General features: G+C 37.4%; 1 protein-coding gene across 1 annotated transcript in view; it reads right to left on the minus strand.

The window, feature by feature from the left end:
- The window catches only part of tdrd7b (tudor domain containing 7 b), a 31,133-nt gene extending 9,721 nt beyond the window's left edge, over positions 1 to 21,412 (minus strand). Inside the window, exons 1-14 of the mRNA XM_079432003.1 lie at positions 21,268 to 21,412; positions 17,481 to 17,687; positions 17,260 to 17,404; positions 14,060 to 14,255; positions 11,856 to 11,938; positions 11,150 to 11,373; positions 9,381 to 9,949; positions 8,988 to 9,177; positions 7,925 to 8,036; positions 7,636 to 7,838; positions 6,850 to 6,984; positions 6,415 to 6,498; positions 4,772 to 4,906; positions 4,273 to 4,383 (exon numbers count right to left, since the gene is read on the minus strand). Of these exons, the coding sequence (XP_079288129.1) occupies positions 4,273 to 4,383; positions 4,772 to 4,906; positions 6,415 to 6,498; positions 6,850 to 6,984; positions 7,636 to 7,838; positions 7,925 to 8,036; positions 8,988 to 9,177; positions 9,381 to 9,949; positions 11,150 to 11,373; positions 11,856 to 11,938; positions 14,060 to 14,255; positions 17,260 to 17,404; positions 17,481 to 17,687 (2,394 nt within the window). The 5' untranslated portion in view covers positions 21,268 to 21,412. The remainder of the gene's footprint in view (positions 1 to 4,272; positions 4,384 to 4,771; positions 4,907 to 6,414; positions 6,499 to 6,849; positions 6,985 to 7,635; positions 7,839 to 7,924; positions 8,037 to 8,987; positions 9,178 to 9,380; positions 9,950 to 11,149; positions 11,374 to 11,855; positions 11,939 to 14,059; positions 14,256 to 17,259; positions 17,405 to 17,480; positions 17,688 to 21,267) is intronic.
- Between the last annotated feature and the right edge of the window lie 3,042 nt (positions 21,413 to 24,454).

The raw sequence follows: 24,454 nt of genomic DNA on the forward strand, positions 1-24,454 counted from the left end.
TAATAAACAACAACAACAGCCATCATAAAAGTTGCTAGGCAATTCAGTCAAAGCACCGCGATATACAGCATTGAATTTACATAAACATGATAAACTTTTGGACACAAAACGCCATGACACTACATCGATAAAACGTTGATAGACCCGGCTAACAAACGGAGTGATTCAACATTGTGAAAGATAGGCTCGGCTAACAAGCGGAGTGATACAACATTGTGAAAGATAGACTCGGCTAACAAGCGGAGTGATTCAACATTGTGAAAGATAGGCTCGGCTAACAGCGGAGTGATACAACATTGTGAAAGATAGACCCGGCTATCAAGCGGAGTGATACAACATTGTGAAAGATAGACCCGGCTAACAAGCGGAGTGATACAACATTGTGAAAGATAGACTCGGCTAACAAGCGGAGTGATTCAACATTGTGAAAGATAGGCTCGGCTAACAGCGGAGTGATACAACATTGTGAAAGATAGACCCGGCTAACAAGCGGAGTGATACAACATTGTGAAAGATAGAATCGGCTAACAAGCGGAGTGATTCAACATTGTGAAAGATAGACCCGGCTAACAGCGGAGTGATACAACATTGTGAAAGATAGACTCGGCTAACAAGCGGAGTGATTCAACATTGTGAAAGATAGACTCGGCTAACAGCGGAGTGATACAACATTGTGAAAGATAGACCCGGCTAACAGCGGAGTGATACAACATTGTGAAAGATAGACTCGGCTAACAAGCGGAGTGATTCAACATTGTGAAAGATAGGCCCGGCTAACAAGCGGAGTGATACAACATTGTGAAAGATAGACTCGGCTAACAAGCGGAGTGATTCAACATTGTGAAAGATAGACCCGGCTAACAAGCGGAGTGATACAACATTGTGAAAGATAGACCCGGCTAACAGCGGAGTGATACAACATTGTGAAAGATAGACCCGGCTAACAGCGGAGTGATACAACATTGTGAAAGATAGACCCGGCTAACAGCGGAGTGATACAACATTGTGAAAGATAGACTCGGCTAACAAGCGGAGTGATTCAACATTGTGAAAGATAGACTCGGCTAACAGCGGAGTGATACAACATTGTGAAAGATAGACCCGGCTAACAAGCGGAGTGATACAACATTGTGAAAGATAGACTCGGCTAACAAGCGGAGTGATTCAACATTGTGAAAGATAGACCCGGCTAACAAGCGGAGTGATACAACATTGTGAAAGATAGACCCGGCTAACAGCGGAGTGATACAACATTGTGAAAGGGCGTTCCTGTAGCCATACCCGTACAATATCTCACGGTTTCAACTAATCAGATTTGAGAACCAGAATAAACTGTTGTATATATATATATATATATATATATATATAAAATGTGTGACCACCCTGCTGCCTAGTTTGTGTCATAAAAATATTAAATTATTTGTATATATTTTATGTATTTATGTATGTCTGTTTCTATTTGCATGTGTATATGATTTTAATTTTAATTACTTTAATGTGTTATAATTAGTTTGCACTGCATTTGCATCCTCAGACAACAAAAGAGGATCGCTTGGGCAACCACTAACTCTTGTCTCTGTCTCTCTCATTCACTGTCAAGGTTAGGTAAATTATTAATGTGTTAATAATTTGTTTAAATTGATCATTAGTGTAATTGTGTAATTTTAATACCTGTTTCATACAGAACTTTATCCAAGTCGTTTGTGTTGTTTTACTTACCTGAAATACTGAGTAGTTGATATTTATGACTAAATCCAGATGTGTGGAAGATCTACAACATTTCTGTATATATTATTATCTATTTATTTGTGTACTGTGATTTGATTTAAGTATTTATATGTGTTAATGACTACTGTGATTCAAACTGTGCAACAGGAAAACTGCGAAAGGAAACCAGACGGCAGAAAGCGGCATCCTATTTTTTTAGGCTTATTTTACAAAAGCGCAAAGATTTGTTTTTTATTGTGAATGTACACAAATAAAAGCAAACCTTTTACAATTCTGATTATCTCCATAACTAAAAGGAGTAGTTGCACACAGTAACGCATTCTACCTTGACAATGCAGCCTGTTCATTATCATAATAAAAACATATGGAAAAAACACACTGCTCAGTTTAAATATGTAGTCAAATCTGTGCCGTTAAGCGGTATCGCAGTGCCGCCGTGAAGTTATGCAAAACATTTAGTTTTATGTGGATATTGGAAGGTGAGTGAAGTAGGCTACATAAATGGTAACTAATATTTTGGCATTCAAATATATTGCGAATACGGAAACATTTGATTTTGTGTCGAACGAGAGACCCAACATTGGTTTCAGTTTAGTTTTAGCCTAAATTAATTTGTTTGTTTATATAGTTATAGCTTCTTCCATTTTTAATTATTGTTCTAAATAGCCTAGCCTACTGTTAATTGAAATGATTTGTTGTGGAGTGAGGGGAACTAAAACAGCATATATGTTTACAGTGTTTGTAATTCGCGCCGGCCTACTTCTGAATGAAATAATAAAATGCGATTTACGTATTTTTTCTCTCCCTCTCTCTAAAAACATATTTTTTATACGCGTAGCTTATTTTAACCATGCAGCAAACCTTTTAAAATATTTTGATAAATTACTGGAAAAAAAAAGTGACTTTAAATCGTTTAACTGATTGTATTAATCGGTCAAAATTCTTATACGGTTAAACGGTTAAAATGAACATCCCTAATGTATATACAAAAAAGAAAAACATCAGCTGTATAATTTAAATATGCCAGCCTTTGACACGCGTTTTTAAAGCACTGCGCATTATAACCAATCACATACGATTCTGTTGAGTTTATGAATGCACGGACCAATCAGAGGCGTTCAGATGAGTCATCGCTGAAACACGCCGTTTCATCACCGTGTTCGCTGGCTGACTGAATTCTCTGTCTAACGTAATTCTCTCATGAGAAATAACAAAGTGAAGAAGTACGAATGTAAGATTAATTTCAGAGTGCAAACATCTTTAGAGATTATTATGGCAGTTTTTGAGAGTGCTTGAACTCGCTGGACTTAAGTGAAAATGTTCTTTGCTCACTTTTTGTACAATGAAAGTGTTATAGGCTAATTAGTAGCTTACAATGTTTTTATTAAATTCACATTAAATACAAAGTCAGTCGTATTAAGAGTATTTTATGGTATGACACCCAGATCTGGTACTTGTAAGTAAAAAGACGGGCTTTTATGCGTAGTTAATAGATTACAGTAGCCTATTAGGCTAGCCCACTTTGCCCATCGCCCATAATAGATCATATAATGGTGCAAAATGTGTTTACGTACACATATTTGAGAATCGAGATATTTCATGAAATATTTTGGGGATATATCCAATAATAAAAAAAATAATAATAATAATAATCTAACTCCTGATGAAAAAAACAAAACAATAGACACCATTACAAAATTAGTAATGGTTTTACTGGTTATAACGGGACTTGTATTGGTTTTACTGGAAACTGTAATGGACCCTGTTGGTCTCTACTGGTAATTGGTCACCTTCTATTGGTGGCTTGTTAAAACCAATAAATCCTATGGAATATGTCCCAAAACACACTACAAAAAAACATTTTTTAATGGTTAAAAATTGATGGTTTGTAATGTTTGTAATGGTGTTTGTAGTGGAAACCATTAAAATTTTCTGTGATGGTTTCATTTTATTTTATTGTTTTCAGTAGGGACATAAGCCTATATCAGTTATACAGTGGTATAACCCTTCTCTCGTGCCCCCTCAAAAATAATGAGTGCATGATGCCCCACACACTACAATACAAAATTATTTGTCAAATAAATGAAACATGATGAAACATTCATTTAGTTGAAATTGTTATAGACTACTTCTAGAGATTACAGTGATACATCACCATGAAAAATGACTGAATGAATAATAGGCCTACTTAAAGTAGGTTCAGGTGAATTTTAAAATTGTGCCCCCTAAAAGCACAAGAGGCCCCTGTCTGGCCCCCCCAGTTACTGTGGTCTAGAACCGCGCCTGCTATAGAGGGCCAGAAAGCTCTCGGAATTCATCAAAAATATCTTAATTGATTCATCCGAAGATGAACAGTGGTCTTACGGGTTTGGAACGACATGAGAGTGAGTAATTAATTACAGAATATTCATTTTTGGGGGAACTGCGCCTTTAAGTACTTTGTACAAACATCTTCGTGCCTTTTGTACATGAGAAATTGCTCATGTGCAAATAAAATAAAATGAAATGCAAATGTGAAGAGAGCAGCATTAGTATTGAACTGGCCTTCAAGCTGCAGTCACCGCAGTGGAGAGCTGTGTCTCTCAGCCACTGGACAGCATCTGGAGTCCATGAGCCTACGCTCACAGGCAGATCTGCCAGACAACACTTCAGCGCCTGCAGAGTGACAAATACAGGTAGACAGACAAGCTTACATATTAATGATCTAACAATTAAATCAGCTCACTCAACAATGACTTCTGTCATCACTGAGTCACCCTCATGTTATTCCAAGTTTTTGCATTTATAACGAAATGTCTAAGCTGCTATCTTCATACAATGCAAGTGGATGAGGACCATGGACAGCCTTGGATAATATGGAAACAAGCAGCCTGGACATTTTGGACAGCCTAACATAAAGTCATTACTGTTTGCAAACAAAAGCAATTATTACAGGTTTTTCATGCCTTTCATTCCAAAAAATAAAAATGAACACAAACGGCTCTGCTGTTAAAAAACACTACACTGTTTAACCTCTTTGTGCCGTCATTATTTATTGTCTGACCTGGGCCGGGGTGGATATGAGGTCACGCAGCGTAGGAGGTGGGATCTCTCTCAACTCAGTGATCTCGATTGACGCCTGAACGCCTACATCCACAAACAAGATGTCCACCACCCGGCTGCCATGCAGGTTTGTTATCTATGGCGAAACCACAGTGGACACAGTTTTAGACCTGAATCCCCAGGAATGATATATATGTTGAACTCATAATTACTGTTCAAGGAAACTCATCATTTTATGAACTTCTCCCACTTTGCCAATGCACCACAATGGTCATAATGAACAAAATAATAGTGGTTTCAGCAGTTCAAAGGTTAGTAGTTTTGTAGCAACTTCTATATTTTTGTTTGACGTCATATTTTATGTCATGTTTTATGCTATATAGTATACAACTGTTCAAAAGTTTGGGGTAGTTAAGACTTTTTAATATTTCTGAAAGAAGTGTCTAATGATCACCAAGGCTGCATTTATTTGTTAAAAAATACAGTAAAAACAGTAATATGGTGAAATATTATTACAATTTGAAATAAATGTTTTAAATGTTAATATTTTTGGTATTTGGTATCATAACTTTCAGTGTCACATGATCCTTTTAGAGATCATTCTAATATGCTGATTTGGTGTGGTTTTGTGTTCAAAAGAACATCCATGCTAAATAATAGAATAAATGTTTTTTTTTTTTTAATTACTGACCCCAAACGTTTGAATGGTATAATGTATGACAAATTTCTGCAGTAATGAATAATTTTGATGTCATTATCATTATCAGCAAAGCCACACACAGTAGAACCAATTTAACATTATGAGAGATACCATAAAAATGAAAAATGTCCAAGTCTAAGGACACGAACAGCTCAGAATCAACATGAACGGTGTGTACCTGGTGCACAAGGGAGGAAATCCATAAAATACTTTTAAAGAAACAAATCAAGATGAAATGCTCATTTGAGGCCTTAGGACTTAAGACTAATAACTCTTTTCTTTTCTTAAAGGGATAGTTCACAAAAAAATGAAAATTCTGTCATTAATTACTAACCTTCATGTTGTTCCAAACCCAAAAGACCTTCGTTCATCTGTGAAACACAAATTAAGATATTTTTGATGAAATCCGGGAGCTTTCTGACCCTCTATAGACAGCAAGGGTACTACAATGATCAAGGCCCAGAAAGGTAGTAAAGACATCGTTAAAATAGTCCATGTGACACAGTGGTTCAACCGTAATTTTATGAAGCTACGAGAATACTTTTTGTGTGCAAAGAAAACAAAAATAATGACTTTATTCAATGATTTCTTCTCTGCCGTGTCAGTCTTCGATGCATGTTCACGAGAGTACCATAAAGTTTTTTTCTTTGGGCACAAAAAGCATTCTTGTAGCTTCACAAAATTCAAGGTTGAACCGTTGAGGTTACATGGACTATTTTAATGAAGTCCTTACTTCATTTTTGGGCCTTGAAAGAGGTAGCTGTGTTGCTGTCTATGCAGGGTCAGAAAGCTTTCAAATTTCTTAAAAAGTATCTTAAATCGTGTTCCGAGGATGACCGAAGGTCTTGTGGGTTTGGAACTACATGAGAGTGAGTAATTAATGACAGAAATTTAATTTTGGGTGAACTATGAATTAAATGCTTCTGCTGACAGAGCAGACTCACCTCCACCCGGGACCATTTGCCTTTATATCGAGCCAAACAGATTTTGCCACAGAAAGGCCGTGAAACCAGCAACTCTGATGTGACCTTTTATAAAGGAAAGATATGTGAGCATATCCTGTCTGCCAGACAACGGGAGGAAACATATCATGAAATTGACCTCAAGCTTCTCTACAGGGTGCTGATATGCACTACAGTAAACAATGACTATTTAAAACACTTTGATGTATACACTGATGCCTATGTTAGGCACTCTAGCACACAATCTGTGCCAGCAGTTAACTATTTATTAGGGATTATGTACTTGACGCCTGCCAATCCTATTAAACCCATAATCCCAATCTGTCTATTTTGGCCTCTTCACCTCCTCTAAAGAAGTATCTAGCAACATATTTGAAGCAGCACATACAGAGGTTATGCCTGTTGCTAGTGTGGCACCTGGGAATGTAAATAGTTTTCAGTTTTCTCCAGAAATTCGTTGAGTTTAGTCAAGCCTCTGGAGGGCACCTGACAGTAGATCGTCCCATCTGAGCAAACGCTGGTCACATTCACATTCATGTAGGCACTGTTCACCTATGACAGAATACAAATATATATGTCATTCACTTAATCACTGATTGACACACATTACATTAATAAATTACATTTTAAACTTTTGAGTATTGATTATGCAACAGTTCTAGTCCACAAATGTCATTGTCTAAGCAGATTTCCAAAAGTACTACCATAGTACTACCAACTGGTGCGAGTACTATGGTAGCAAGATAATATTGCCATGCTTTTTGGACATGCTACCTTGTCAGTAACATGGTAAATATCATATATCAATAAGCTATTCATAATTTTTCTCTACCTCATATTGCTGCTATTCAAATACCCTGTACAACTTTTTGCACATTCCTCTCATTACTATTTGTCAACAACATACTGACCTGCACATTTATATTAATATTTTTTATCTTATCTTATTTTATCTTATCTTTTATTTTATGTTTGTACTTCTTCTTAATATTTGTATACTTTATAATTGCACTGTCCTAGGAGCGGACCTGACCTACATTTCACTGCTGGTTATACTCTGTATAATTGTGTATGTGACAAATAAAACTCTTGAATCTTGAATCTTGAATCTTCTTGAGGCACATTGGCATCTGTCCAAAGTTACCATCACAGTATTTTTTGGATAGGAGGGTTTCATTGCAAGAACAAACACTTTTTGGTTACCTTTAAGGAACTTTCTAAGGATTTGTCTTGTAGAGCTTTCATACAGGCAGCATTGATGTTGATATCATCATCTTGTGATGTGTCATACAGGACCACCAGAGGCACTTCCTGACGCTCTAAGATCTCAGCCAATAGGATCTTGCCAGTGGCCATGGACTCAAACTTCTTCAGTACTGCCTGCTCCTGACTGAATGACTCCAGGCCTGAAACAAATTGATATAACGATAATATTTGACATTAAATGTGAAACTATTTAGTCTATGAATTCATAACTGAATGCAAATCTCACCTGCTAGTTTACATTTGGTGGCTTGGAAAGGCAATCTATAAAACTTCTCATGTAACTCAAATAGTTTGCTCTTGCTGATGACTTCAGAAAAGCCATGATCCACGTAGTATACCTGTTTAAACATCGTGAAGAAATAATTATTATAAAAACAATATTATCTTGGAGTTTATGGTTTATGAATTAAGATATTGCACAAATGTATCACAGATCTAAACAGCCACAGTTTTACAAAAGAAAACCGTAATGATCCACTGTGAACTGCACTAGTGGTTCTCTACCAGGGGGCCGGAAATTATTTAAAGGCATAGTTCACCCAAAAATATATTCTGTCAATAATTACTCACCCTCATGTCATTCCAAACTCATAAGCCCTTCATCTTCGGAACACAGGGTAAGATAATTTTTAATTAAATCAGAGAAATCCATCAGAAATCTGTCTTAATCTGTTCTGAAGATGAACGAAGGTTTTATGGGTTGGGAACGACATGAGGGTGAGTAATTAATGACACCATTTTTATTTTTGAGGGAACTATCCTTTTAAAACAACACAAAACAAGCTTTTAAATAACTAAAACATCGAAAAATCAAACTTCATATTTCTTATTTTAATTAGTCTCCTCAACAACTGTGTCACGGTCTTGGATACCTGAATACATGAGGGAATTCATAACAGAAATTTCTATATAAAATGTTTATTTTTATGTCAATATCTAAAGCATTCTACCGAGTAGAAATTGCTGATAAATTTGTGATTTGTGTGATTTCTGGAAGTCATATAAATTCATTACTGTAAACTAAAGCACATTCAAATGACAGAGTTTACTTATTTTAATTTAAAAATAATTTAATAGAATTATTTGAGTTAATTATTGTAATATATTGCTCCTAGCTTTTGAAAAAAGTAAACAAACAGCTTTGTCATTACAGCAGAAATATCTTACTCTACATGGGGAGCCTTTGAATACCGTCTTGGATAATGTAGGGCCTTAAAGTCAAAAAGGTTGAGAACCACTACACTACTCTATTATATTCAGTTGTGTTCTTCAGTGACCCCATAACGCACCTTGACCTTGTCGGCCATGACCTCACAGACTTGTGCGCGGAGGATCTCCTCCTCTTCCTCAGCACATACAGCAGTCAGCTGACCTGTTAACGGTGAAGTCAGAGCCACCTTGTTGCTGTCTTGCCCGTAGAACTCTCTCATTTCATCTTCTAACTTCTCCTGCGCCTTAGAGTAACCTTCACCTATGTACCTGTATATAAACAGACACACACACTTCGTCAAGAGTACAACAGTGGCCTGACAGATTTTCCCTCCACAGGCATTTCCAAAAATTCTTCAAACAAAGAATTCTATTCTCTGATCCAATCCAACCTGTTCTGTGATTAATCTAAGCAAAGGCATGATAAGAGTCACACCCCTCATGATCTACAGGATATTGATTATAAATCGCACCTCAGAATGACGCTGTTTGTGTCACCTGCTTCCATCACCAGGACAGAAGGGTATTCCTCTCTAGGGATGACAAGAGGAGGAACAGTCTGGCTGCTCAAACTGCGCTCTACTGCTTCTTTCGTCTCTGAGCCAGCCAATCCCGACTGGTTACGGTTCTCGTCTTCTACTACTTTTGTATACAGAATTGCTCTTTTGGGGTTGTCCGGCATGGGGTAGTCAATCGTGCATATATCTGAAAGCAGGGTGAGGTGGTCCAACACAAACTCCGGTAGTTTATATTTATATGTATCCTGATACAGTTTGGGCAGTGCGTGGGCCCACAGGCCACTGCTGTATTTCAAGAGCAGCTCTCCAAGCTTCTGCTTGATGTCGGGTGGTAGATCCCTAGGGGATGCCGGAGTGCTGGATTTGGAAGTGGCAGATGATCTTTGTGTCTGAGGTTTTTTGTGATGAAATGGGGATTTGTCATGGGTGGGGGGTGTAGCAGCACTATGTGGGGTAATCTGGCTAGTTTCTTTAGCAGGGTACAGCAGCAACTCTTGAGGTTTGGTACTGCATGGTTTTTCAACCTGCAAACCCAACAACAAGACAGCATTTTTATTCTGCAGACAAATACACAGTGTTAACTTATTAGAATTATTTATGCACAATTGAATTTGAGGTCTCAACGGAACAAAAGAGACATTTCCCAATCAGTGGGCATTTATCAACCACTTTTATTGTACTGGATGCCCCAAACATAGCCCCAAGTGGGTTAGCAATTCAGGTAAAGTAGTTGAAAACACCCACAGCCTGTGGAATGTCCTTAATTGATTGGGCAAAGCCCTCTAGGGTACTGCAGAAACCTATACTTGGGCAGACTTCTGGCTGCCATCTGGTGGCACTGTGACTTGTGAACTGCAACATCCACATCCATGTGATCAGTCCCCTAAAAATATAACACCGATTCCTGTTTCCCTTTTTGTGATTAATTTAATCCCTCACCATGACAACACTGTTCGAGATATAAGTGTCTTAGCATAATGTCGACCAAGTTTGGTGAGAATCACATGAATTGTCTCCAATTCTCTCTCCAACCCTTAGAAATAAACTGGCAAATATGCAGAGCAGTAGGTGCTACACACAGCCAGGAACAACAGAAGAACAAAGTAAATGTGCATTATGTTAATGAGTAGGGCTGGGTAAAAAATATCGATTCTCCGATTTTAATCGATCTTCAGTTTAACGCAACGAGATTCTTAATGCGCGTGCTTCACGTAAGAGGATATGAATATTCACCTCTCGTCCTGAAGGTGTCACCATCTTTCGAATTGCTCCACTAAAAAAAAACAACTGTGTGCACCCTATTATTAATGTAGATGTGTATTTCAGTAATAAACTTAAGTAGGAGAGTTTCAGTTACCAGCATTTATATCAAAATATGGATCCCATGTCTGCAAAACTAACATTTTAAATGAAATATTGATAGCTAATCGATATCGAATCGAAATAGAATCGAATCGAAACCATAAAAATAAGAATCGAATCAAATCGCAGAATTGGTCACAATACCCAGCCCTATTAATGAGTTTGGATTTTTGACTTCAAAATGGTCTTATATTGTCAATAAACTGTCATTTTGAACTTGGGAGGATATTTTAAGATCTGAAAGCTACAATTTGTTTTCATAAACTGATTCCCATGTCTTGATCACTTTAATGACACAATTACACATAATGATAATTACTGTGTTCTAACGACACTGGCTAATCAGGCATCTGTAAACTTACAGTACAAATGTGCGTCCAGTGTTCCAGGTCTTTCAGGGCTTCACTGGGTAGATCTTGTTTATAATGCTCTCGATACAGCTGAGGCAGCTTGGATACCCAGAGGCCATTGCTGTGCTTGTTAAGAACCTCTTTAAGACGGGACTGCACCAGCTTCGGACTGTAAGGCGCAGAATGAGGCAGCCTGGGTTTTGATGGAATTGTGTTTTCATTCAGGATAGAAGGGGCTAGAAATATCAACAACATAAATGATGCAGCTTATTAGCAATACTGCACTGACAAACTATAAACTAAAACCACAAACAGATGCTAAATACATTTGCAGTGAATCACAGACTCTATTCATTAAGTCTTATGACAATTTTGTCATTATTCATTCATTCAATAGTCAGAATATGACTTTCCATTTATGACATTTCTTTCCATTTCTGGGTGAACTATCACTTTAAGATATAGCCCATAGCAACATCAGAACTGAAGGCATGTAGTCCTGAGAGATCCCTCTGTGTAACAGCGGGAGCTTTTTGCCTGCTTGAGAAAGAAGTTGACTGTTCTCTTTTCATCCTTAATGAACATTCCATGGCTGGAATGTTTTCTGGGACAGGAAGTTAAGTTAGAGACTCCAGGATAACTATAACCTTTAAAAGAGTTTCTTGTGGAGAGAAGACACCCTGCATATTTAACACTTTTCCACCCAAAATTTGCTCACCATTGCTCTGCTGTTGGTTTTGGGAGAGATGGGCATGGACTTCTTTTTGGAATCTGGAGGGAAGTGTCATTCTTTTGTCTGATCTAGGGAAAAGATAACATTATATTAAGGAGAACTTGAAATCTGTCATTTTTGGTTAATACACTGCAAGATTTTAACAAACCTTTAACCCCAAAATTTAATTTGTTGACAGTGTATCAAGTATTATAAAATAGCCACTCAACACTGTTTCCAAAGAACGAGATCTCTTTAGGTGGACCAAAAGCAACCAGTTCTCATTTTGGTCCATAAGAAGGGACTTCGCTACACAATCTTTTAATCAAGCCACTACTTCGGCTATTTGCACTAAGTCAAAATAGCATATTTTCTTAGCTAAAGATGCTATTTACACTAAGCGCAAATATCCATAGCTTCTATTAACACTATGTAAATAAAGCAGTATTTCTGCTATTTATACTACTTATTGCAAATAGTGGCAATTATCTGCACCTCAGTATTGTAGTACATTATAAAACAGTATGCAATAACGTACTGAGTGTAAATGATAAGTTTTATTAAAAATTATTAAATGGATGCTGAACCCTAACCCTACCTGATACTTCATTTTCAACTTTTCGATTATTTTCCTTAATTTTTATTGAAAATCAGTGCCTTTCTGATGTGATATGAGATGTGAAAAGGGAAAAGAATAAGTTTGACAAAAGGTGGGTTGGAATTCCGGTCGATCGCATCAAAAAGTGTGCACTACGTGTTTTACCACTTACGCCAATGGAGATGTTCTTTGACAGCCGTCTTTTGTAATGTTGTCTAGCCTAATCACACACTTGTAGGTGGAGTTAGTGTAAATAGCCTCTGCCAACAAAGTGGGCTATTTGCACAGTGTAAATAGACACTCCGTTTTTTTTTTCATTATAATTAACTCTTGTTGACTTCATCTTTGGCATTCCACCGAATCAAAGTCAGCATGAACATTCACCCTATTTTTTATTTATTTATTTGACATAGTAATGCTGTCAAAATGTCTTCCCTTGAAAAAAATTATTTCTGGTGATGTATGCCAGACTTTTTCCAATCTTAAACGCCACCCTTTGATAACCAACTGCATTCTTTTTTGAGTGCATATCCCATATCTCAAAACCCAAACATCAACCATTGGACAGAACCAAACTGGTAACCTACATTTTTTCAATAATCTGTTTCAGGTTTATGTCCTTCAAAATACAAAAGAAAATATAATGATGCAAAATAGGATTGTGTTACAGAAAAAATAATACAAAAAAATAAATACAAATATGCTTATACTCCATTATTGCTGGGTTATCCTCCTAATCTGTGTAATTAATTGGACAACTTAATTCTGCAGAAAAATAGCCTAGTACAGTTTTCATAATCTAAGCGGACAGGAGGGATTTAGAGCAAATAATACAATGGTTATAGTAAGGACAAAAACAGACATTTTGGCAAAGTACTGCAGCATGATAAAGCAGGGGTGTGGAGGTCTTTTTGCGTATGATTCTAGGTGTCAGATGACCCAAACTCCCCCTCAACCTGTACCAAAGGGAAAGTGCTGATTCATTGTGGACTGGTTTAGAATGGCTAATCTGTGAGAGAATGGAGGGAGGATTAACAAACACCAGTACACCCGCTTAACTCTGCCACCCTCCGCACACTCACAGCCATTGTGTGTGTGCCACAGTAAGGGATACAGAACACAATTCTAAAGAGTGAGGTCAGTTGTTTGCTCTCAATGGTTTTTGGCTGGAGTGATTTCACACACACACAGACAGCACCCTGCATTCGATTGCTGAATAAGCACTGGGTTCAGACAACATTCAGCTGAACTGCTTTCTGTTATTGCCAATCAAGTCAGACAGTATCAACAGCTAGAGACATGCAGTTGCAAACCTGGAAAATAAAGAGCTTGTTTCTGTTGACTCATTAGGACTTGATTTGTATTCTCAGCTACTTGCTCAGCAAAGTGCTGCTCACACAATAGGTGTGCTTACTTTAAAAGATGCTTTTTCGTAAGAAAGTGTCAGCTGTACTTTTTATCTTTCAATATATGAATTTCAAAGTACTGTAACTTATTTAAATTTATTTGTAGCTCTTAATGTGGCTATAATGCAAAGTTTTACCTATTTTTAATGCATTTTATCACTGTTTAAGACTCCGCTTGACAGGCTTTGTGCTTTTGAGTCTTTTACCTTTCTGAGGGAAGGGAGGGTCTTCTTGTGGGTGTGTTTGGGGGTGTGCTGTGGGGTCTGCCGCCTTTCCCATCAGGCTGGGAGTCCCTAAAGCTTCCTGTGCGAGGAAGGGGGTCTCCAAGGCCGCCTCCACGACCTCCACCTCGCCCCAGACGTCCACGATGGTCGGGCTGTCTCAAAGATGTCCTTGGCCTTGCTATGAAGGAGATGAGACAATATCTGAATCAAAAAAAGTCAAATATATAATCTAATATATAAGACTGAAAATAACATACAAATAATTTTTGGCCTATTTCCCATCTATAGATACAGAATTTGAAGCATTTGAGTGTCCTGTGACCCATTTACAGTGTTTTGTAATGACAGGAATTTCCTTGAACAACAATTTCTATCAACATACTGCAGTTAAAGCACACTTCTTCACATGGACACTATTACTGCAGGATTACACTGTGTCTTTAACGGGCACTAATAAAATGAATGAATGAATGATGCATTTATATAGCGCTTTACAATGATATAGGGGGTCTCTCCTCAACCACCACCAGTGTGCAGCATCCACTTGGATGATGCGACGGCAGCCACAGTACAACGGCGCCTGTGCGCTCACCACACACCAGCTACAGGTGGAGAGGAGAGAGAGATAGAACCAATCAAGTGTATGGGGATTATTAGGAGGCCATGATAGGCAAGGGCCAGAAGAGGGAATTTATCCAGGACACTGGGGTTACACCCCTACTCTTTACGAGAAGTGCCATGGGATTTTTAATGACCACAGAGAGACAGGACCTCGGTTTAACGTCTCATCCGAAAGACGGATGAAACAGAAAAGCAAACAGAAACCATTATAATCAGTGATTCTGTCTACACTGCATGCATGCCACGACAAGTCACCGACAGTAAAATGATGCAGTAAGCAGCATTCTCTAACAATAATATCAAAAAGATGAAAAATATCAGTATATTTGATTGTCAGAAGACAATAAAGATGCAAACCCACCAAAAAAGTATCATATAATTGGACCTTACGACTATGTTCTAACGCCATACAACAGCTCTGTGTAACAAACAGACTACAATGTTGTCGTTTTTTTCTCTGATGGGTTGTTAACTGCTGTGATTGGATCCCTGATCAATGAGCCACTGAGTGGAACCTGAGATCATATCAGTCTGACTCATGCTGTTATTTAACCAGATCAATGAATTAACTGAAAAAAATCCAACTCAAAAGAACAATTGGTTCACAAATCAGATATTACTGCTTCTCTCATAAAAACATGTCAGACGAATGCCAATATTTTTTTGTGAATTGTAACTTAGATATCTGTCTGTTCTTCACACAAAACAGTCATATACTGTAGCTTCAGAAGGCTTGGAATATTGTGCATGAGTAACATGGACCGCTTTTATGGGTAGATACTGCTTTTGCTCCTTTTGTGCTCCAATTCTCCTTTGTATTCCATGGAAGACAGACAAACACACATGTTGGGAACAACATGAGGGAAAGTAAACAACAACAGAACTGTAATTATTTTTGGGGGGTGAACTCTCTTTAACAAATACTATAGAAACAATAGAACAAATATTATTTTTATAGAAACTATAAAAATATCAGTTTGTTAAGCTTAATCCTCTAATCAAACAGATGAAGCCAAACACTGTAAGCTAGATCAAACATATATCATTGCACACAAATCATTTACTTAACAGACAATCTATAAGATATTACTCTGCACATTCTCCAACGAGATAACCATGAAGTTTCTGGAAGTCAGCATAACACGAGAAATTAGTACATGCAACAAAAATATTACACATTCAGATAACAAAGCATATGAAATGCAACAGCAGCTGCAAACTTCTCAACTAAATAACAATTACATCATACTCACACTGTGTCAACAGGACCTCAAACCCATTTTCTCTCATACACATTCAATATGACATCATTCCACTAACCTGACTGTAACAAAATGATATAATACCTTCCAAACCCGGCAGTAAACTCAACCGGCTGCTTGCTAACAGCGCAAGCCGTCCAACCAGCCTAGCGTGGAAAAGTGGCAGCAATTTAACACCTTATCACTGTCTACAGCCCTCCTGAGATAAACGCTCCACAGGCTGATAGTTTCTGCAAGACAGCGCATGGTGAGCTAAGAAGACAAAAACAGGCAGAGCATCACCACAGCAGTGGCAGTTGAGTCATTAAATAACAGATGAGGGGAAAAAAAAGAAACGTTTTCAGACAATCCTCCCCTGAACAGCCATGCAGGCTGTACCTCTCCACAACACTGCAGTCTCCAGACCTCCCTCTCTCTCTCCCTCTAGGTCAATACAGATGCCTGCTTTCTGCTGTATCACGGCAAGCCAAGTAAGTACTGAGTCACTGATCAGAGTTTGCAGTTCCCAGAACAGCCGCAACCTGCATGATCTAATGCAGAGCTTTATTCATAGTACATCCAGAACTGTGCTCACATCCTCAGAGGAGTTTAAATAGGCCATATGCACAACCAAAACAGACACAGGATGCACAGGACACTAGCATACATTCTCTTTAAAATGTCTCATGGATAACACATAGATGTGTTGCATTCACAGTCACATCTAACAAAACTAAAATATACTTTAATGTAACTTCTACTGAAACTCATGTATTTGAATGTATTTGTAATTATTATGTTGCAGTTTAGTATATTAATGCCTCATCCAGCATTGACTGCAAACTACCTCTTCGGATAGTCTGATAAAAGACTGTTCTCTTGTCACTTTAAGACTGATAAGCTCTTCTTGCACTACACATATATCTGCACAGTTTTGTTTTATTTAACTGGTTTGCACTCTATGTGCCATGTGCCTTATGCCACTTTATCCATCTCTCTCTTTATTTTTCTACAATGTCCTCATTTGTATATCTGTATAGTTGTATGTACATATGTTTAAACTGTATTTATCTGTATTTGAACGTCTACTGTCAGTGTTTAATGTTAACTGTATGCACCAAGGGTCTGAGAGTAACGCAATTTCAGTTCTCTGTATGTATGTGCCGTACATGTGGAAGAATTGACAATAAAGCAGACTTGACTTGACAATTAACTTTATATATATTTAGCATGCATTCTCTATATAATGTATTCTGAATAACACTTTAAAGTAAGAGTTGCATGCACAGTCATATTTAACAAAACTAATCAGAGTCTCACCGTTCAGTGCAAGAGGAGCTGCTGGTTTGACTCTCATTTGACAGTTCACCACTTGAGGTCGGCCAGTCCTCTTAGCTGTGTGCTGACGGGCCGCAAGCTTAGTAATGTGGGTCATCTCGTTTCCTGTGGTAGCATGGCATACCACCTATGGGTTTTAACCATTTACAGTTTTAGTATTCACATATACCTGCTGAATTTCAAAAGGCAAGTGAGAGACTTACCTCCCCAGACTGCCCTTTATCCAGTTTCACGACCGAAGGCATGCTGTGCAGGAGGGCGTCCAGAGTGGCATACCCCAACTGTTTATAAGGTATGAGCTCACCTGTCAGGTCTTTATACTCTACCTGCAGGTTAGACAGTGACACGGCACTCTTACTGGACTGGAGCACCGCCCGTACCATCTTCTTCACCAGTTCCTCATCCGCCATCTTAAAAACAACAAGGAGACACTACTGTTCAGATCTGTTTTACTGTTTTCTTGAAAGAAGTCTCTTATGTTTATTAAGGCTGCATTTATTTAATCAAATTTACAGTAAAACAGTAATATTGTGAAATGTTATAATTTAAAATAACGGTTTTAATATAGTTTAAAATGTGATGACAAAGCTGTGTTTTCAGCAGCATTACTATAGTCTTCAGTGTCACATGATCCTTCAGAAATCATTCTATAAATAATCCTTTAATGCACTAAAGTATTAGGCTAGTTTCTTCCAAACAATACATTTTACTGCCCCTACATTTTTGAATGGTAGTGTACTTTACACTTGATACCAATAAACAATTTTGCACCGACAGATCACAGTAAAGCCACATTGGCAGAACAAACAGTGCTAGGTGGTCAGAGGGTCACACGACTGTTAATGAGTCTTGCATTGATCTCCTTTATGTTGAAGAGTGTTATTGATTACAACACATATAAAGCCACTGGAGATCAATGACCATATCTGATAGCTGACAAACAGTTAAATATGTTTTAGAATAGATCTCATCAAGTCTTGTTTAGCCAAACTTAACATTGGCAGGTAAGAGTATGCAACTGTGGTACTACTGGCATTTCATGTCCTTGTATTTTTGGCATGGGCATAGTGATGTTGCTGATGTGACTAATGAATTGAGCAAAGCACATTGACTTCTTGACTAGCCGGTCACAACCAGACAGTTAAAGCTGCACAAATGGATCATATCATAACACTCTGTTTATTTGTTTTATGGCCAGTCAGAATGGCTTATGTTCAAGAAAGCAAGAGCCAACACCAGCAGTTTAAATCAGCAAGTATCCATAGAAACCACTTTCAAACCCTTGCGAATGAGAAATACACTTTAGCATACTTTTAAAAAGAGTACTTATGTAAATAATACACTTTAAAATAATATATTTAAGTGTTAACTGAATGTAACATTTTCAGACACTTATATACATATATAAACTGCATAATTATAGTTTATATTAAATACAATTAGCTGAACTTTAGAGTGATTTTTGGCCCACTTGCGTAGGATTACAGTAAGTAGACTAAACCTTTATGTGTAATTTCATAATTACTTCTATTGTCTTTGAAATGTGGTCTCTTGTGGTTTCTTCAAGTCTCTTCTTTCTACAAGTATTTGTGGGAAATATATTTTAAGGTCATTTTATTGAAACTCTTGTAATGTATTTAAATATATTTGTAATTACACATTTGTAATAAGTAAATTGCAAATCAGTACATTTACATTGTGTTACCTTTGTAATAACACAACGCATTTAAAAGAACTCTCATCAAGTACTTTACATGTGCTTTAGTACTGAATGTTAGTCAACACATCAAAAGAAATGTGTCTTTAAAATACAGCAAAAGAAAATACTATTAACAAATTTATTTTGACATTACAAAGTTCCCTTTTTAAAAATGTACTTAGAAACTTAGTCATGAAAGTGACTTTAAGTAGGTAAGTGGCCTTTTATTTAATAAATATTATATTATCTGCAAGTACAGTTTTTTTAAGTATGCACATTTAATTGTGTAACAAACAACTACCCAACTTTTGCAATAAATGCAAACCTTATTAACTCTTAATGTCAATCACTTCATTATTTCATTACAATTTCTGTATTATCTTCTATTACTTAGTAGTGATGTTCATATTTAAACTACAATTATAATTGTGACCCTTTTTTGCATACACATCACAACAAATGCATAACACCACACACTATTTGTTGTGACAGGTGTTTAGGAAAGTGCTGTAGTGTTTTGTTTTGTTTTGGCCAAGTTATGCTTCAGGAGAAAATTGCCCCCCCAAAAAAAAAAAAAAGGTTGAAATTACCTTAAGAAAACAGAAGTTATATATTAAATAGGTTTGGTCATGCCAGTAAAATGTTGTAAACAGTGTTGGGCAGTAACTAGTTACTAGTAACTTAGTTACTATAATAATATTACTTTTGCAGTAACTAGTAGTGTAACTAATTACTAATAAGATTTCAATAATAATATTACAGTTACCATCCATAAAACAGCTTAGTTACTTTTGATGCCTCAACCCCGCTGATTTAAAATCCAACAATCAAATAATTCCTAGATTTATATTCATAGTTTTCACGACTCGCGCATGCATGTGATGTCCCCAGTGCAGCAGGCAAGCTTGGAATATGGAAAAGCTTACATTCAGCAGATAGAAATCTTGCATTATATTGATTTTGTCAGGAAAAAAGATGATCTGAACACTATTGTGTAAGTTGTGGCTTTACTTTACTCTGGCATTACATCCCACCCACATCCTTCTGATCAGCATGCGGTACATTATATTACTATAATTAAAAATCTTTTTGGAAAATTAAATAGTTTCATACAAACTTATGTGATTCGATCAAATTCATAATGAAATATAATCGTATATGGGTAACGGAGAAATTACAATTAGCTTCAAGCTACACATGACAATTAATGAGATTAATACAACACTTCTACTTGAATGTCACTATCAGTCACTATTGAGTGTTTGTAATAACTTCTGACTGCGATCCAATGTGGATTTTGGTCAAATGATGAGGCAGAAATATGTTATTAGTAACATTCTAGAAGAATTTTATGTGGGAGATACACAGTTATAACTTCTGTGGGGCGTGAAGAAAAAGTAATGTAACTAGTAGTGTAACTAATTACTGTTCCCAGAAAGTAATAAGTAAAGTAACAATATTACTTTTGAAAGGAGTAACTAGTAATGAGTATTACATTCTTTGAGTAACTAGGCCAACACTGGTCATAAACCATGAAGCTGCAGGTATGACAGCAGTGGCATACAGCATAATGAATCTAAAACTACCTTAAACAGCATTAAATTGAAATGCGATTTTGTATTGTTGCAATATTTTATGATTGTGACTTTATTGACACTTCCTTTTCCTTATATATATATATATATATATATATATATATATATATATGCACACATTTTTATTCTAAAATCTTGGTGTTATCCATGTGTTAGTTGTCACACACCTGTAGCACAATGTGAGCATCTATCAATGAAATGAAAGAGAAAGTAATGAGAACTGGCTCGTGTGCATTACACATTTAGAAAGTTGACGTGCTGTTTTCAGACAGAGACACACCCTTTATTCTGGACAACGCTTAACGACGATCAAAACACTTTATAGCTGTATTTCACACAGCTCTTTTATAGTTAGACGACTTTATTTAGTTGAAGTTCGCTGTAAGTTAATGTATTTACAGCAGGATAGTTGACACAATGGGCTTGCATCAATATACAGTGTAACTTAGGTGGGACTGACCAACTATTGTCGAGTTATCCGTTCCCTCCAGACATGAACGCCCAAATATCTCACTATAATTTTTTTTTTAATGTGTGTTCAGGAGATTAATTTCACTTATTTGAACCTGGTGATAATTCGCGGTCTGTTTAGCTCACTGTCAATCAGTTACAGTAGTAGGCTAGCTATAAACTCACCAAAGCTGCTTAAACATAAAGCGGCGAGTACAGATACTTTCACAATGTCTCAGGTCTTACCGCTCAGTGGATGTGGGTCGGTCAGGCCGGTTTAGATGACACTGGTCGCGGTGTCCTCCTCGCGGTGTGTCCCGCAGGCGTGTGTGTGAGTCCCGCTGAGAGCTGGGAGCACCATCCCATTTGTAATTAAACACAACGCGCCTGCGCACTACACACAGCACAAGCAGGTATAAAACTACTGATGTTTTGTTTTATACTGTCCTTTTACTGTGTTTTTTGGATTTCTTTGTTTTATACTTTTAAACTTATATTGGTAGAAAAACGATTTTGTTGAAAAGGAAAAATATGTACACTGAATTCAAATGTAGGCTACATTGAAATATTTTAACATACACGCCTTAATTGCAGTTTATTAGGTTATATTTTTGTTACTGGAGAATCCAGCTAATACCAGTTTAAGATGGTAGCTGGTTCAAGCTGGTTTAAACTAGTTATTAGCTGGTCAAACCTGGTTGTAGCTGGTAGACCAGCTGGGGAATCATGAAGTTGTTTTGATAGTTGGAAATTTTTTTTTTTTTTTTTAAAAAGAACCACAGCCTAAAATATGTATATGTTTGATGCTTCTTGAATTACAGGCATGCAAACTTTTTTGGGGAAAAGTGCTTTTTCACATTTTGGAACTATCACGGTCCATTGGCATACAATTTTGCTTAAGGATTGCTGAAATATTAAGTATATTAATCCATGCATTTAATATTTATTTTACTTAATATGTACCACTTTCACCAGATGAAAATGATCAAGATCTAAAACTGCCTGGTTGAGTTGATATACATTGACCCAGTAACAACATTTATAGTATGTTGAATTGAAAACATTTAATTATGTTCCACACAACCCATTGCAGTGCTCAATGGGGATTGTCACACAAAGATACGTTGAAGCCATTTCTTGCTTGCTTTGAATGAATGACCTGAATTATAGCATGTTTGTTTAAGAATTTCTTGTGCTGAATGCCAATAAGTTGATTCCCCCCCAATGTTATAATTGTCAAAGCTGTTTTATGGGACATCAAAACCCTACTGCATACATGCAAAAAGTAGTAACTCACCCAAAACATACTGTATGGCCCACTGTCCCGTTAAACACACATGGAATGAGCAAAAACAGCTGTTTAAATCTTCTTTAAGGGAACAAAACTGTATCCTGGCACAAACAGACAGAAAGACAGATTGACTCACACAACAAATAATTGTGAAACTTTGCAGAATTTAATGTAGTGATCTTAAGTAGGATTATTCAGATTCTATCATTTTAAGATGAAACAAGACAGAGGTCCACAGAGGCCATATGCTCACTATGTACAATATTATACTCATATTTAAAATGATTGCAAGTACATTGGTAGGATAAAAAAAAAAAAAAACCACAAGTAAATACTATAAGTAAAATAGTACAAAATCATCATAAGAGTGACTATTATACATGTGCAAGCTGGGGAAGTCGTGGCCTAATGGTTAGAGAGTCGGACTCGTAATCGAAAGGTTGCGGGTTCGAGTCCCCGGCCGGCAGGGATTGTAGGTGGGGGGAGTGAATGTCCAGCGCTCTCTCCACCCTCAATACCACGACTGAGGTGCCCTTGAGCAAGGCACCGAACCCCCAATTGCTCCCCGGGCGCCGCAGCATGGCTGCCGGTGTGTGTGTGTGTGTGTGTGTGCATTTGTTCACTTGTGCACTTGGATGGGTTAAACGCAGAGCACCAATTTCGAGTATGGGTCACCATACTTGACAATACGTCACGACGACAAACAGTAATGTTTCCATCTATTTAATTAAATTTAATTAAATGCCCCTTTCAACAGTGTTTGGAAACACAGTTTTCATTATAGTGAAGTTGTGCAAGCATTTGTTCCCCATTCGGTTGGAGGAACTGCCCGTAATTGACCTAAATGCGCAAAGCATTCTAAAACTTGGGAAAGAAAAATCCTTAATCTCCCATTCTGCAAAAGGGGCACATCAACAGGACAGATTTCTTTTAACAGCACAATGCAGCTCTCTGACTCATCAATACACAAAGTTAAGATCTTGTTGACAATGCCAAACGTTCCATCCTTCAAAAGCACTGCAGTGTCATTTGACCTGACTGGTCTTAAGCAATCTGTGGAGTGAATGACCTCAGAATTCAAGAATTAAAATACAATCTCTATCTGTCCTGCATATCTGGCACAAATCCATAAACCACATCAAAATATGGCAAATTGACCCCTCTAATATTGTCGTCCTCATTCCCCTTCCATGTCTTGGATCATTTACCTTTCTGTCAGCATGCTACTCCTCACTAACTGGATACCTGATTGCTCCACAGATATATTGTCCTGGATGATAAAACCCACAGCCATGATAGCCATTAAACTGGGTGATGTTTTGCATCAGGGGTCTAGTAATGTTACGGTAGTAGTCGGGACACAGAGGATTAGTGAACAATGCAGGATGTTTATTGATTTAGCAGAGTAAATAAGGCAGATGAAGGCGAGTTGAGACTTGAATCTTGAATAAAATGAAGAAAGGATATACTGAGAGATGTTGCATCTTGCCAGGAACTTGTGGAAGCAGCACACACCCCGGGATGACGGATGGAGGAAGACAGACGATTTAGACACAGGAAACCAACAATGGAGAGGAGTAGGAGGAAAGTAGTCTTTCAGGGAAGTCTTTGGTAAGAAGCAGTGAAGAGCCAGGAGAGTCTACTTCACGTAAGTGCGATCCAACCACTGACTGGAGTGGAGTGTGTGCGCTTAGGTAGTGCTGTGCTGATTAGGTGCTGATGAGGTGCAGATGGCTTGAATTAATACACAGGTGATTCCTGGTGAGGGCGCGCATTGTGATAAGAGAGGGGGAAGGACATACAGAATCGTAACAAGTAACGGAGTTATACAACAACATTATCCCATGAGTTTAGTTTTTATCCACGTAGTTGTGATCTTGTTCCACCACATCACCCCATCTGTGACCTTTTTTTTTTTTTGCTTTACAAATCTGTGACTAAAAATATCCATCTGGGGTTCCCCTTTCCCATGCCACAGACCAGCAAGCATCATGTTTTTTTCTACGTTCTGCAGGTGGAATTTCATTTATAGCCAGCTGTATTGACCATACTGAAGTACCTGTGGCTTGTATAAGGGACTTCCATCTGAATTGAACACAAAAGGTTATTCTTATTGTGCAAAATACCACCCGGATGTGAGAA

Source organism: Barbus barbus, assembly GCF_936440315.1.
Source record: "Barbus barbus genome assembly, chromosome: 2".
Lineage (NCBI taxonomy): Eukaryota > Metazoa > Chordata > Actinopteri > Cypriniformes > Cyprinidae > Barbus > Barbus barbus.